This window comes from Macaca thibetana, chromosome 2, assembly GCF_024542745.1.
Source record: "Macaca thibetana thibetana isolate TM-01 chromosome 2, ASM2454274v1, whole genome shotgun sequence".
Lineage (NCBI taxonomy): Eukaryota > Metazoa > Chordata > Mammalia > Primates > Cercopithecidae > Macaca > Macaca thibetana.
In genome coordinates, this window is record NC_065579.1 from 16,149,669 (window position 1) to 16,165,274 (window position 15,606).

Below are 15,606 nucleotides of genomic sequence, written 5' to 3' on the forward strand. Positions count from 1 at the left end.
ACGCGTAAGTAGTCTTGTTAATAGGTATGTAGTAGTATTTCATTGTAGTTTCACTTCTATTTCCCTAATGACTAGTAATGTTGAACATCTCTTGATGTGCTTTTTCGGACATCTGTATATCTTATTTGATGAAGTGAATGCTCACATTTTTTGTGATTAAAAAAATAAGATTTTCTTCCTTCTGCATTTTGAGAGTTCTTTGAATATGCGGGAAACAAGTTCTTTGTCAAACATATGATTTGCAAATATTTTCCCCAGTCTTTGGTTTGCCTTTCATTTCCTTACCCATATCTTTTAAAATATTTTCAATATTTGTTTATTTTTTAGAGACAGGGTCTTGCTCTACTGCCTGGGCTGGAGTGCAGTGGCATGATCACAGTTCACTGCAGCCTTGAACTTCTGTGCTCAAGCAATACTCCAGCCTCAGCCTCTTGAGTAACTAGGACTACAGGCATGTGCCATCCACACCCAGCTAATTTTTTATTTAAAAACCTTTTCTGGGCAGGTGTTATCTTGCCATGTAGCCCAAGCTGGTCTTGAAATCCCAGCTTCAAGTGATGTTCCTGTCTTGGCCTCCCAAAGTGCTGGGATTACAGGCATGAGTCACCATGCCTGGCCAAGGTCTGTTTGTTTTTTGCATATAGATGTTCAGTTCCATCACTGGTTGTAAAGATCATCCAGGTGTGCTCAATGTAATCACAAGGGTCCTTATGAAAAATGCAGGAGGGTCAGAGTCAGAGAAGGAGAGGTAATGACAGAACCAGAGACTGGAGTGATGTCCTTGCTGAAAGGGGCCAAGAACCAGGAACTGAGGAATGTAGGCAGCCTCTAGATGCTGGAAAAGGCAAGGAAGAGATTCTCCCCTAGAGCCTCCAGAAACAACATGTCTCTACTGATACCTTGATTTTACCATGTAAGACCCATTTTTGGGCTTCTGACTGCCAGAACTGTAAAATAATCAAGTTGTATTGTTTTATAATAACCACTATGTTTATGGTAATATTTTACAGTAGCTATAGGAAACCAATATAAAAAGCTGCATTGAATTGCCTTTACACTTCTGTCAAAATCAACTGACTATATTCACATGAAACTATTTCTAGATTCTTTATTCTGTTCCATATTTCTATGTGTCAATACTTTTTGCCTACACAACACTGATGTATATTTTTTTTCTTTTTTTGAGATGGAGTCTTGCTCTATTGCCTAGGCTGGAGTGCAGTGGTGTGATCTTGACTCACTGCAACCTCTGCCTCCTAGGTTCAAGTGATTTTCCTGCCTCAGCCTCCCCAGTAGCTGGGACTACAGGTGCATGCCACTACGCCTGGCTAATTTTTGCATTTTTTGTAGAGGTGGGGTTTCGCCATGTTAAGCAGGCTGGTCTGGAACTCCTAACCTCAAGTGATCCACCCACCTCAGCCTCCCAAAGTGCTGGGATTACAGGCATGAGCCACTGCACCTGGCATATATATATATATATATATATTTTTTTTTAAGACGGAGTCTCGCTGTCTCCCAGGCTGGAGTGCAGTGGTGCGATCTCAGCTCACTGCAAGCTCTGCCTCCCGGGTTCACGCCATTCTCCTGTCTCAGCATCCTGAATAGCTGGGACTACAGGCGCCCGCCACCATGCCTGGCTAATTTTTTGTATTTTTAGTAGAGACAGGGTTTCACCATGTTACCCAGGATGGTCTCGATCTCTTGACTTCACGATCCGCCCACCTCGGCCTCCCAAAGTGCTAGGGTTATAGGCGTGAGCCACCGCGCCCGGCCTGGCATATTTTTTTTTAACCTGTCTTGAATTCTCTTATTTTCACCACTTCATATCTTCAGGATATGAAAAGTTGGTCAGTGGTAGTGAGAAGGATCCCAAAACATAAGGATCAAAAAATGGCAAGTTTCAGGATAGACATCTGTATTAGTTTTTTTCAGAAAGAAAGAACTAAAATTGTATTTGTTTGTAGATTGCATGATCTGCTGTGTAGAAAATCACAGAGTCAACCAAAATACTACTGGAACTAATAAACACATTCAGTGTATTTGCAGAATACAGTATCAGCACCAAAAATTAGTTAAATTTCCATACATTAAACAATTTTAAAAGAAAATTGAGAAAACACTTCCATTTGCTAGAGAACTTACAGTAAGAAATACTTAGGAATAAACGTAAAAAGGCGATGTTTGTACCTTAAATTCTACAAACATTGATCAAAATTATTAAAAACATATATAAAATAGAGATACAATCCCTATTGATGGATTGGAAAAATTAATATTGTTAAATGATTATATAACCCAATGTGATATAGATTCAACACAATACCCATAAAAATCCCTATCAGTTTTTGATAAAGAAACAAAAAACAGGCTGGGAAAAGTGGCTCACGTCTGTTGGCCAGGTTGGTCTCAAACTCCTGACCTCAGGTGATCTATCCGTCTTGACCTCCCAAAGTGCCAGGATTACAGGCATGAGCCACCCTGCCCAGCCCAATCCTCTTAATATAAACACTTTAATGCAATTAATGCTTGAACTCAATGTCAAGTCAACTCAAACTCAAGTCAATGCTGAATTGACTCTAATGTCAATTAATGCTTGATGGTTTGCTATACTCATTGCATTTGGAATAAGTATCTCAAAAATGAATTTTCTGCTGTTTCGCAAGGAGTGACTTCTGACTGAAGACCTTGCTATGACATTTGTAAGATTTCTGTCCAATGTGGATTCTCTGATGTCTAATGAGGTGTGAATGTGAAGTAAAGGCTTTGCCACAATTATCACACTTGTGAGGTTTCTCTCCTGTATGAATTCTCCTATGTTTAGCATAAGATGAAGCTTGACTGAAGACCTCGCCACAATCATCACATTTGTAAGGTTTCTCTCCAGTATGAGTTCGCTGATGAACTGCAAGGTTTGAACGATGTCTGAAAAATTTGCCACATTTATTACACTTGTAAGATCTCTCTCCATTATGGATTCTCCAGTGATTTGCAATGGTTGCAGTGTTACTGAAGACTTTGTGACAATCGTTACATTAGTAAAGTTTCCCTATACCATGGATTGTTTGATGGTGAATAAGTGTTGACTGCCCACTAAAGGCTTTGCCACACTCATTACACTTGTAAGGTTTCTCTCCAGTGTGAATTCTAGTATGCCGTGCCAGGTGTGAAGCACGCCTGAAAGCCTTGTCACAAACCTTACATTTGTATGGTTTGTCTCCAAAATGAATTCTCCTATGTCTTTCAAGGTTTGATTTGCGACTGAAAACTGTGTCACATTCTTCACATTTGTAAGGTTTCTCTCCAGTATGAATCCTCTTATGTGTTTCCAGGTGTGATTTGTGACTGAAAACTTTGTCACATTCTTCACATTTGTAAGGTTTCTCTCCAGTATGAAGTCTACGATGGCATACAAGGGATGATGTCTGACTGAAGGTCTTGCCACACTCATTACACTGGTAAGGTTTCCCTCCAGTATGAATTTGCTGATGAACTGCAAGATTTGAATGATGTCTGACAAATTTGCCACATTTATTACACTTGTAAGATCTCTCTTTATTATGAATTTTCCAATTATTTGCAATGGTTGTAGTGTTACTGAAGACTTCGTGACAATCATTACGTTTGTAAAGTTTCCCTATACCACGGATTGCTTGATGGTGAATAAGTGTTGACTGCCCACTAAAGGCTTTGCCACATTGATTACACTTGTAAGATTTCTCTCCAGTATGAATTCTCTTATGTGTTTCAAGGTGTGATTTGCGACCAAAAACTTTGTCACATTCTTCACATTTGTAAGGCTTCTCTCCAGTATGAAGTCTATGATGACGTGCAAGGGTTGCTTGTTGATTAAAAACCTTGCCACATTCATTATACTTGTAAGGTTTCTCTCCAGTATGAATTGCCTGATGAATTACAAGGGCTGAATTGTGACGGAAGGTCTTACCACACTCATTACACTTGTAAGGTTTCTCTCCAATATGAAGTCTGCGATGGCATACAAGGGATGACGTCTGAGTGAAGGTCTTGCCACACTCATGACACTTGTAAGTTTTCTCTCCAGTATGAGTTCGCTAATGAACTGCAAGATATGAACAACGTCTAAAAAATTTGCCACATTTATTACACTTGTAAGATCTCTCTTCATTATGGATTCTCCAATGATCTGCAATGGTTGTAGCATTACGGAAGACTTTGTGACAATCATTACATTTATAAAGTTTCCCTACACCATGGATTGCTTGATGGTGAATAAGTGTTGACTGCCCACTAAAGGCTTTGCCACGCTCATTACACTTGTAAGGTTTCTCTCCAGTGTGAATTCTAGTATGTTGTACCAGGTGTGAATCACACCTGAAAGCCTTGTCACAAATCCTCCATTTGTATAGTTTCTCTCCAGTATGAATTCTCTTATGTCTTTTAGGATTTGATTTGTGACCAAAAATTTTGTCACATTCTTCACATTTGTAAGGTTTCTCTCCAGTATGAAGTCGATGATGACTTGCAAGGTTTGACTGTTGATTAAAAACCTTGCCACATTCATTACACTTATAAGGTTTCTTGCCAGTGTGACATCTATGATGGCATGCAAGGTATCGCTTCTGATTAAAGACCTTGCCACATACATCACATTTATATTGTTTCCCTCCTAAATGAATTATCTGATGTTTCCTTACGAGTGAGCTACAATTAAAGGCTCTGACACTCTCATTATATTGGAAACATTTTTCTCTCATGTGTACTCCCTGTTTTTGTGTGAGTACTGACGAATGGAGGAAATTATTTTCATAGTTATTAGAAATATGGATTTTGGGACTAGAAGAAATTCTTTGGGACGTTGGAACCGAGGAAGTATTGTTGATAGACTTCTCAACTTGATTACCAACTTTCCCTTTGGTCTGAAATATGTGGAGTTCAGGAAGATGTGAACGAAAGCTTCATCCAAGCTGATCTTTAATAGGCTTGTTTCCAGCATGCCTTCGATCATATCTGTCTGTGCTATTTCTTTCATCTTCTTGCCACTGAAACTCAAAGTCATGAATATCTTTCCCAATTTCCTGGAAGCAAAAATCTCCAATGTGATGACTTTCATGTCTTTCCAACGTCCCCGTGTGGAACACTTCTGTGTTGCCTTGCCCTGTTGACGAGAACTTCTTCATCACGCATTTGGAAGAGATATCCACAGAATGCAGGTTCCTGTAGTTCTCCAACATCACGGCCCTGTATAAAGCCCTCTGTACAGGGTCCAGGCATTTCCACTCCTCCAAAGAGAATTCTATAGCCACATCCCTAAAAGTCAAGTGTCCCTGAGGAAGAGCCATGCCTGGCTCCTTTTCTTTCCTCTTCTGAGCTGCTTCCTCACGTAACATGAGTCTTTAGAAATCAATAGCGGTGCAATGTGACCTTCACTGAGGCGATCCGCTTCCGGGTCTGTATTAGTTATCTGTTGTCGAGAAACAAATTATCACAAACTTCGTGGCTTAAGGCAACAAACACTGATTATCTCACAGTCACTGTGGGTCAGGGGTCTGGAGGCAGTTCAGCTGGGTGTTCCTGGCTCAGTGTCTCTCATGGGTTGTAGTCAAGCTGTGGGTCATGGCTGCAGTCATCTCAAGGCTTGACTGGTGACAACCCACATCCAAGGTCACTCACATGGCCATTAGCAGGTGTCAGGAAATCTGCTTATAAGGTGACTGACACAATGACTGGCACACCTTCGTGCCTCCTGCCTGGGCTATCCATTGATGGCCTGAGTATCCTTACGTCATGGCAGCTGGCTTTCCTAGAGTGACTGATGATAGAGAGAAAGCCAGGGGGAGAGAGAAAGAGAGAGAGAGCGAGAGTGAACACTCACCTCTTTATAACCTGATCTTGGATATGATATATCATGACTTCTGCCATATTGTATTCATTAGAATTGAGTCATTAAATTCATCCCACACTCAAGAGGGGAGGAATTAAGCTTCACCTCTAAAGAAGAAGAATCTATAGGCATAGCTTTGAAATCACTACAGTCTGCCCTCTGGCCACAAATTTTTTTATATTCCTCCCACATGTAGAACACACTCATCCTACTCCTCAGTGGCCCCCAGTGTCTCATCCCATTACTGCACTAGCTTCAAGTCCACAATCTCACCATCTGAGTCAGGTCTAGGTAGGAGAGGCTCCTCAGGTTAGTAAGTTTAGCTCCGTAAGTGCCGTTCCTCTGATCTGTGAAACTAAAGAGGGGTTATCTGCCCCTTCACACTCAAAACACGATGGTAAAGCAGACACAGGATAACTGGCCCAGATATTCTTGTTCAAAAAGGGGGAAACAGGAGGTGCAAAGCGGTCAGTGGTCCAAGGCAATTCTGAAAGCCAGTCAGGCAAATGTTGCAAGTTCCTTGATTAGGTCTCAAGGCCTGAGAATACTTCTCTGGGGTTCTTGGCTTCCCTCTCTGAACCCTTGGTTTTGCCCTCTTAATCATCCTTCCCTTACCACAAAAGGCAACATGTGTTTGCTCCATTTTCCTAAACCAAGTTTATAAATATTTTTTTCCTATGTTTTCCCCCAAAAATCTGATGGTTTTACATTTCACATTTTGGTTTTTGATCCATTTGGAGGTGACTTTTGCATAAAGCATGAAGTATAGGTCTTTCAATTTTTTGCTTATAAATGTCCGTCTTCTAGCACTGTTAGTTGAAATGTGGCAAAGTGACATTATTCCAGTTCCCAGACTAGGCTTCAGGATGCCCTTCCTGCTTCCTCTCTTTGGAACCCTCCCCATGCCATGAGAACAAGCCTGGGCTGGCCTATTAGAGGATGAGAGACCCTGTGGAGGAAGACAGCCCAGCCCGAACAAGGCCAGCCTAGTCCATCCAGCCAATGGTCCGACATGTTAGATCTAGCCAGAACCAGCATAGTAAACATTGATTCAGACTTTCTGGGGGTTAATTCTGCAGTACATGAGCCACATTTTTAAGTGTATGCAGCCTGACCCAGTCATTGGATCTTATTCTAAGGAAATAATTAATGGAAAAGGATATTTAAAGAACATTTCTCACAATAGTAAAAGCTTGAAATATGAGTGTTCATCACCAGTGGAATGATTAAATTAGGGTGCATATAGACAGTGGAATACTCTGAAACTGTTACAAATGGTGATATAGCTGTAAAGGAAATTGGCTATACTATATTCTTCAGTAAACGAGGTAAATTAGAAAGTATTATATGTTTTATAGTATGAACCTGTTTTTGAATAAAATAGTATACAACTATGTCTCTACATAGAAGAGGGTCTGGATGAAGGGAAGGAGATGTGTATATATATAGTGTGTGTGTGTGTATACACATAAATATGGACATACATATATAAAAGTATATATATATATAAATTATTAGCAGTGGTTTAGAAATAATTTTTTAATTTTTTAATTTTTTTTTTTTTTTGAGACAGGCTCTTGACAGGGTCTTGCTCTGTCACCCAGGCTGGAGTGTAGTGGCACAATCATAGCTCACTGCAGCCTCAAATTTCTGGGCTCAAGCAATCCTTCTGGCTCAGCCTCCTGAGTAGCTGGGATTACAGGTGCATGTGCCACTGTGCCTGGCTTATTTTAAAACTTTTTTTAGAGATGGAGTCTCTCCAGGTTGCCCAGGCTGGTCTGGAACTCTGGGCAATCCTCCCGTCTCAGCCTCCCACAGTGCTGGGATTATATGCATGAGCCACTGCACCTGGCCTTCAGTTTTTACTTTACAATTTTGAGTGCAAATCTTTGAAAGTGAGCATCTATTTAATAAAATAATAAAATAGGCCAGGCGTGGTGGCTCACGCCTGTAATCCCAGCACTTTGGGAGGCCAGGTGGGCAGATCACGAGGTCAGGAGACCTGACCTCATCCTGGGTAACACAGTGAAACCCTGTCTCTACTAAAAATACAAAAAATTAGCCGGGCATGGTGGCCGGCACCTGTAGTCCCAGCTATTCAGCAGGCTGAGGCAGGAGAATGGCGTGAACCTGGGAGGTGGAGCTTACAGTGAGCCGAGATCGCACCACTGCACTCCAGCCTGGGCGACAGAGTGAGACTCCGTCTCAAAAAAATAAACAAACAAAAAGACATTATTTCCATTTTGGAAAAATATTAATATTTATATATATATATAGTCATATGGCAAAACTTCATACAACCCCTGTAGCTATTTGATTTCCTTGGATGTAACTCTCAGGGTAATTTTCTTTTTTTTTTGGATAAAGAGTCTTGCCCTGTCGCCCAGGCTGAAGTGCAATGGCAAGATCTTGTCTCACTGTAAGCTCCACCTCCCGGGTTCAGGTCATCCTGCCTCAGCCTTCCGAGTAGCTGGGACTACAGGCGCCCGCCACCACGCCCAGCTAATTTTTTGTATTTTTCGTAGAGAAGGGGTTTCACTGTGTTAGCCAGGATGGTCTTGATCTCCTGACCTCGTGATCCACCCGCTTTGGCCGCCCAAAGTGCTGGGATTACAGGCGTGAGCCACCACGACCAGCTCTCTCAGGGTAATCTTAATGGAGCTGTCTATTCACTGGATAGTGGACGGTCCATACCTTAATTCTGGTATTTTCTTCTTCCCATTGGATGGTAAGGCTGCATGTACACATCACAGCTGAAGTTCAGGCAGCAAGAACACTGGACTTGGAGTCAGAAGGCCTTGGTTCAGCATCAGCTCCTCCTCTTTGAGTTTCTGTTTCTTCCTCAGTAAAACTGGGCTTCATTTGTCATGCAATAAACATGTATTGAGTATGACTGTGTTCAGGCCCCGTGGCTGGGGGCTGGGGGCCCGAACATCTGTACTGCTTCTCTCAGAGTGGTAATGAGAGGATCAATTCCTAAATGCATAAAAATATAACAGGGAACGGAATTCCAGGCACTGAGTTGTGCTTTCTGCAGTTTCCTTAAGTAGAGGAAATGAAACTGGATTCATTACGAAGCAGTGTTATAATACAGTGGCTAAGAACTCAGGCTCAGTAACCAAATTGCCTAAGTTCAAATCCTGGCTCCACCAGAATTTGGAGGATGTTGCTGAACCTCTCTTCAATTCAGTTTCCTCTGCCTGTAAAATGGGAGTAAGAACTATAGATCTCCTCATGTGGTTGTTGTGAGGATTTAATGAGTCATTATGTGTAAAACTCTTAAAGCAGAGTGTAGCACATAGTGCTCAATATACATTAGCTGTTATTGTTATTATTTGGGATGTACAACACATCAGATCACATGTTTCTAACACAGATATGACCAAGTTGATATCAGAGAGTGATCTGGTTGTGATAATTTTCTCTCTACTTGTGGACAAGCTTCATTCCTGTCATCTGGCCAATGAAGTCAATGTCCATTCACTTACTTGCTGGTCCATGAACATCCTCCCAAGGCTTTCTAGCTAGAGGAGGGAGCCTCAGAAGCAACTACTGGAAACTCCAGACCAGCCCCCCAGGCCCATGTGGAGAAGATGGGGTAGTCAGCTCCCTACTAGGAACTACTGATTCTGTCCATTATTTCAAGAGGTATAATGTGTTTATCTTATTTCTCTAATCATGCATATCTTCATTCCCAAAATCTTTACATGGTCTGTCATGGCTGTTAGATTTACAGTCATTCTATTTACGTTTAAAATTGTTTTTCTTTCTTTCTTTTTCTTAAGACGGAGTCTGGCTCTGTCGCCCAGGCTGGAGTGCAGTGACATGATCTCGGCTCACTGCAAGCTCCGCTTCCCAGGTTCACGCCATTCCCCTGACTCAGCCTCCCGAGTAGCTGGGACTACAGGCACCCATGATCACGCCCGGCTAATTTTTCTATTTTTAGTAGAGATGGGGTTTCACTGTGTTAGCCAGGATGATCTCGATCTCCTGACCTTGTGATCCGCCCGCCCTGGCCTCCCAAAGTGCTGGGATTATAGGTGTGAGCCACAGCGCCCAGCCTAAAATTTTTTCTAAATGATTTATGCAATCTGGGTAAATTAAGGAAATGGTCCTTATATTGAGCATTTGTGTTTAGCCAATATTTTTTATTAAAAAATTTTTTTTTTTGAGACGGAGTCTTGCTCTTTTGCCCAGGCTGGAGTACAATGGTGTGATCTTGGCTCACTGCAACTTCTACCTTCTGGGATCAAGCAATTCTCCTGCCTCAGCCTCCTGAGTAGCTGGGACTACAGGCATGTGTGACCACGCCCAGTAATTTCTGTAGTTTTAGTAGAGACAGGATTTTACCATGTTGGCCAGGCTGGTCTTGAACTCCTGACCTCAAGTGATCTGCCCACCTTGGCCTCCCAAAGTGCTGGGATTGCAGGTGTGAGCCACTGCGCCTGGCCTAGCCAATATTTTTAATCATACAGAAAGTGCCTTTGCAAAATTATGACAGTAAAAAAAATCTGACATAGCTGATTCCATCTTGCTTCTAACCTGTAAGCTGTCCTCATTCATTCCTGGGCATAGGCCACAGCTAACTTGGGAGGAATTTAGTTCATAGTCTAACCCTAAAGCAAGGATTGTAATATTCCCTTTCCAAAACTATTCCCTCCTTGTTTGAACACCAAACTACCTTTGTAACAGGATTAAGAGAGGTCTGAACTTTGCTAAGATAAAGGCATAGTTAAATGATTACCTGCCATTTTTCCAGAGGTCACAAGATTTCTAACCTCTCCATCACTCCTATAGATAACACCACTATTGTAAAACTTAAGATTTGTGTTTGAGCTATTTTTCACACCCTGCATTCTGATGGACCAGTTGCCACCACCCAGTCTGGCTCATCAGGTCCTGTGGCCCTTACTCAGGAACTGACTCAGTACAAGAAGACAAACTTCAACTCTCTATAATTTCATCCCTGACCTAACCTATCAGCATTCCCCATCCCTTAGCCCTCTGTCCACCAAACTATCCTTAAAAGAAAACCTTAGGTGGGCCCGGTGCGGTGGCTCACGCCTATGATCCCAGCACTTTGGGAGGCCGAGGTGGGCGGATCACGAGGTCAGGAGATCAAGACCATCCTGGCAAACACCGTGAAATCCCATCTCTACTAAAAATACAAAAAAATTAGCTGGATGTGGTGGCAGGTGCCTGTAGTCCCAGTTACTCAGGAGGCCGAGGCAGGAAAATGACATGAACCCGGGAGGTGGAGCTTGCAGTGAGCTGAGATCGTGCCTCTACACTCCAGTCTGGGCGACAGAGTGAGACTCCAGTCTCAAAAAAAAAAAACAAAAAAAACCAAAAAAAACACAAAACCCAACCAACCAAACAAACAAAAAAACCAACAACAAAACAATAGGATCTGAATTTTCAGGGAGATTGATGTGAGTAATAACACACTCCTGTCCTCCAGCTTGGCTGGCCCTACAATTGTTAAATTCTTCCTCTACTGCAAAACCTTCATTGGCTTTTCTGGGTAACAAGCAAGATGAACCCGCTGGGCATTACAATATGGATTTCAAATACTTTTTGCCAATTTATTATGTATTTTTCAAATTGTTTTTCAAACATAAAGACTTTTTCCTCTCCAAGGATAATTCTGCAGGTACCTTTTCCCTATTTGCTATACTAGGGTAGGTCAAGGAAAGCTTTCTGGAAGAAGTGACTTCTAATCCATAATTCCACGGGTGAGAAACACAAACCAGGTGAAGAGAGCAGGGAATAGTGTTGCCAGCAGGGGGAACAGCATGTGCTTCATCTCTCTGTCATGATACAGCCTCTACTTTCAGCACGTCTGCTCCACTCACCTGTTGCTACTGAGTTGGACATTTTTGATCCCATATGGCTGGCTTGCCCTGCCCCATCCTGGCCTTTACTATTCCATATGGCTGGCTTGCCCTGCCCCATCCTGGCCTTTACTATTCCTTTTAGCTTAGTTCCTTCCTCCCTTGAACTGATCTATCTCAAGGGTCTAATTTTTTAGTCCAAGGTGAGAATTTGTTGTGTTAGCTCATCCAGTCATAGGTTGGCTGCGTAAGGTGGAGTAATGGTGGCATAGCTTAGGTAATATGAAATAAAATGATGACACTTCTCCTCTTTTAGCAGGAGCTTAAGGTGTCAGTCTCCAATAAAAAGGCATGTTGTTTTGGTACGTAATGACTGACCTTTATAGTTCAGGATGCACCTACTTTCCCACCTTCAGTCTATATGTCAATGCAGGACTCAATGAACACTCATATATGATCAGTAAGTTAGCTTAGACAAAGCTATGCTGTGGTAAAAAATAATGCTAAACTCTCAGTGGCTTCAAACAAACATTTTGTGCATGTTACTTGGCCAACACTAACTGGCTTAGGCTCTGCTGTATTCCACACCTTCTCACTCCGGGTCGCAAGCTTAAGGAGAGTCCTTATCTGGACATGCTGCTCTCCCCGTACAAGGAAAAGAGAAAGATGGTGGAACCACATGACGGCTCTTAAAGCTTATGTTTGGAAGGAGCATTCATTACTTCTGTTCACATTCCATTGCTCAGAGCAATTCCATGGCCAAGCCTGAGGTCCACGTGGAGGAAGGATACTCCTTCCATAGGAAGCACCAGCAAATATTTTGAACAAATGAACATTCTTGCCTAGTTTATCACAGCCAGTATCATTTGTCCCATTTTGCAAGTGAGAAGACTAAGGCTAAAAAAGGTAATTTGATCAAAGTCATAGGTTAGAATTCAGCTTGAATGGCTTCAAAGTTGGTCCAGGCAATCTCTTTTTCAGATTTTTTTTTTTCTTTAAACACTATGTAGGCGCCTGGAATTGTAATTTACTCAGGGACACAACCACTTGCCTTCGGCTCCAGAAACAACTCCGTGAAAATCTCTAGAGCTAAACCACCCATGAAATCTTCCTGGAAGGATGTGAAGCTACAAAGGGGTCAGGCTGGGGGAACTGTTCCTTTAAGAGCTGAGTCTTCCATTTAGTAATTTTTTAAAACTGTTGAAGTATTTATCTGCTTGATGGGTTTGTAGATCCTTTGGACGGAGATCACCTATCATCATCACCTTTTGTTTTGTGTGTGTGTGTGTGTGTGTGTGTGTGTGTGTGTGAGAGAGAGAGAGAGAGAGAGTCTGAGTTCCTCAAAGATTTTTTCTAGGTAATTTTTGATACTTCAGATTGTAATGGGTATCTATATTCACAAAAATTATTAGTGCGGTAGAAAGATATCTTCAGGTAGGAAGAGGGGCGCAGAAGTTACAGCCAACACAGAGAATCCTTCAATGTTTGTAAATATCTGTTAATTTCCCTTGCCTCCGGAGCAGTTTTCCCGGTTTCAGAGCCTCTGTTACCAGGTGCACGTGCAGTGTGATAACAATGGATAAGTTTTGACTTGCCAGGTTTATGCGTGTCATTCAGGGCAGGGGATCAGGGTTAGGCCAGTGAGTGACCTAGGACACTCAATTTAAGGAGGCACTCGCACAAACCTGAGAGTTCGCGCGCCTCACCCCAGCCCAGTCCTGTGTCTGTTAAGCATTTATCATAATCCTGCTTTATGAAAATGCGCGGCGAGCTTACCTGTGAGGATCACCTGCCACTCCCCTCCTCCGCCAGACAACGCGGAGGGCCTCCCTGCCCTGTGATTTTGCTCCGCCGGTGACAATTTCCAGGTTACTGTGTAGGAGCGTCTGGCGCAGGATCGTGTGCGGAAGACCGAGGGAGGGAGTGCGCGTGTGAGCCTGTCAGGCCGGGCGGGTCCATATCCGGGTGGACCGGGTGGGTGGGGCTGCCCCTCCCTCCAGGTCCCGAGGTGGATAGGGGGTGGGGAGTGACGCGCAGAGATTCCCTTTCGCCCCTTCGGATCCAAGAGAGGGTGGTAGAAGGAATGCGTGGGTGACTCGGCGTGGATTTAGGGCGTGCCCACCTTGCAGATCGGCCTCCTAGAGTGTCCCCAGGGCCTAAGAGGCCGCAGGGACACGAAGGAAGAGAAGGAAGAACCCGAAGAGGGCTCGCTTAGCCGGCCACCCGCTCCGAACTTGCCCGGGAAACTAGTGCGGAGGGAGGGGCCGGGCCCTGGCCGCGGCGGGAGGAGGGGCGGCCGCAGCTGCATCCAGCCCCGTTGGCTTCCTTCCCAGCTCTCCTTCGCCGCCTCCTCCTCTTCCTCCTGTATGAGTCAGGCATTTCCCGGGGATTTGGAGCAGCCACGCGCGGCCCGGGCGCCCGGAGCTGTAGCAGCAGCAGCAGCAGCCGTGCCGGGGCCGCCACAGCGGCGGGCACCCGCGTCCCGGGCGCGCACGGACCATGGAGAGGGCAACCCAGGGCACAGACGGCGGCGGGGGTAGCAACAGCAGCAGCCGCAGCAGCAGCCGTGCTACCTCGGCGGGCTCCTCGCCCTCCTGCTCTCTGGCGGGCCGGGGGGTCTCCAGCCGGTCTGCGGCGGCCGGGCTCGGCGGCGGGGGCAGCCGCAGCAGCCCGGGCTCTGTGGCCGCTAGCCCGTCCGGGGGAGGCGGCCGCAGGAGGGAGCCGGCGCTCGAGGGCGTGCTCAGCAAATACACCAACCTCCTCCAGGGCTGGCAGAACAGGTAACCTGCCAGCCGCCCGCGCCACCGCGCGCCGCTGTGTGTGTGTGTGTGTGTGTGTGTGCGCGTGTGTGTGTGTGCATGTGTGTGTGTATGTGTGTACGCGCGCGCGCGATTGTGCCTCCAGCGAACCGGGTGATGCCTCCCAACGGTGCCCTTCCTGCGTCCCTGCTCCCCTCCAGGTGGGGTTCTCAGGATGGGGCGCGCCGTGTCTCCACCCCGGTACCGCACCGCAGTGGCAGGGAGGGAGGCAAGAGCCCAGGTTTTCTTCTGTGCTGGCACCTGCAGAGACTGGAGTGGCAGGAGGAGCGTGCTGGTCCCCGTGCTCTGCTTGTCCGTTGTTTCCCGCACCCCTGAGGAATGACTGGGAAAGGGAGGCAGAAGGGGCGTGCTTTGTGCCTGGGTGAAAAAGCGTTAGCAGGTCTGCTCCGATTACAGTAATTCTCTAAATACCATAGTTCATTTTAAAGTTTGGTGTTTCAGAACACCACCACCATCAACAAAAATCCTGCCACTTTGACAAGTGTACATACTCCTGCCCCAGTTTGTGCCTTGCAACCTCCGATGTCTGTAACGGAAATTTTGTTTGAAAACAGAGGCCAGGCGCGGTGGTTCACGCCTGTAATCTCAGTACTTTGGGAGGCCAAGGCGGGCGGATCACGAAATCAGGAGTTCAAGACCAGCCTGGCCAACATGGTGAAACCCCGTCTCTACTAAAAATACAAAAAATTAGCCGGGCGTGGCGGCGCACGCCTGTAATTCCAGCTACTCAGGAGTCTGAGGCAGAATCGCTTGAACCCGGGATGTGGAGGTTGCAGTGAGCCGAGATGGCGCCCTTGCAATCTAGCGCGGCCGACAGTGCGAGACTCCGACTCAAAAAAAATAAATAAATAAAATAAAAAGAAAGAAAAAATACCCTCGCCCATTTTAATATTAATAGCAATTTACATTATTATCATTATTTCCTCTTCAGGTCCCTTTTGAAGTTTCGTGCTCACTTCCACCGCACAGTTGAGAAGCCTAGTTGTGGACACGTGGAAGGATGGGGCTGTCGAGGAAAGGGGCTCAGGAGGCACTTGGAATGGTGGTAGTGTGTGTGATCTGCCATCGTGAGGAAGACAAGAACAGATGTGGC

At 44.7% G+C, this 15,606-nt stretch overlaps 2 protein-coding genes across 4 annotated transcripts in view; one reads left to right on the plus strand and one right to left on the minus strand.

Annotated features, from left to right (window-relative positions):
* Nucleotides 1-2,007: 2,007 nt before the first annotated feature.
* On the minus strand, nt 2,008-13,599 carry ZNF860 (zinc finger protein 860). Its single transcript, XM_050779373.1, is given in 2 exon segments — nt 2,008-5,788; nt 13,471-13,599. A coding segment is annotated over 1 exon segment (2,733 nt). The 5' UTR covers nt 5,367-5,788; nt 13,471-13,599; the 3' UTR covers nt 2,008-2,633.
* A 478-nt stretch (nt 13,600-14,077) lies between these two features.
* OSBPL10 (oxysterol binding protein like 10) overlaps nt 14,078-15,606 on the plus strand; it is a 327,946-nt gene continuing 326,417 nt past the window's right edge. For 2 of the 3 annotated variants that reach the window (XM_050779384.1, XM_050779383.1), the window contains exon 1: nt 14,082-14,474. In XM_050779384.1, coding sequence (XP_050635341.1) covers nt 14,194-14,474 — 281 coding nt within the window. In that variant the 5' untranslated portion in view covers nt 14,082-14,193. Of the gene's footprint in view, nt 14,475-15,606 lie in introns of all 3 variants that reach the window. The other variant, XM_050779385.1, reaches the window with a different exon arrangement.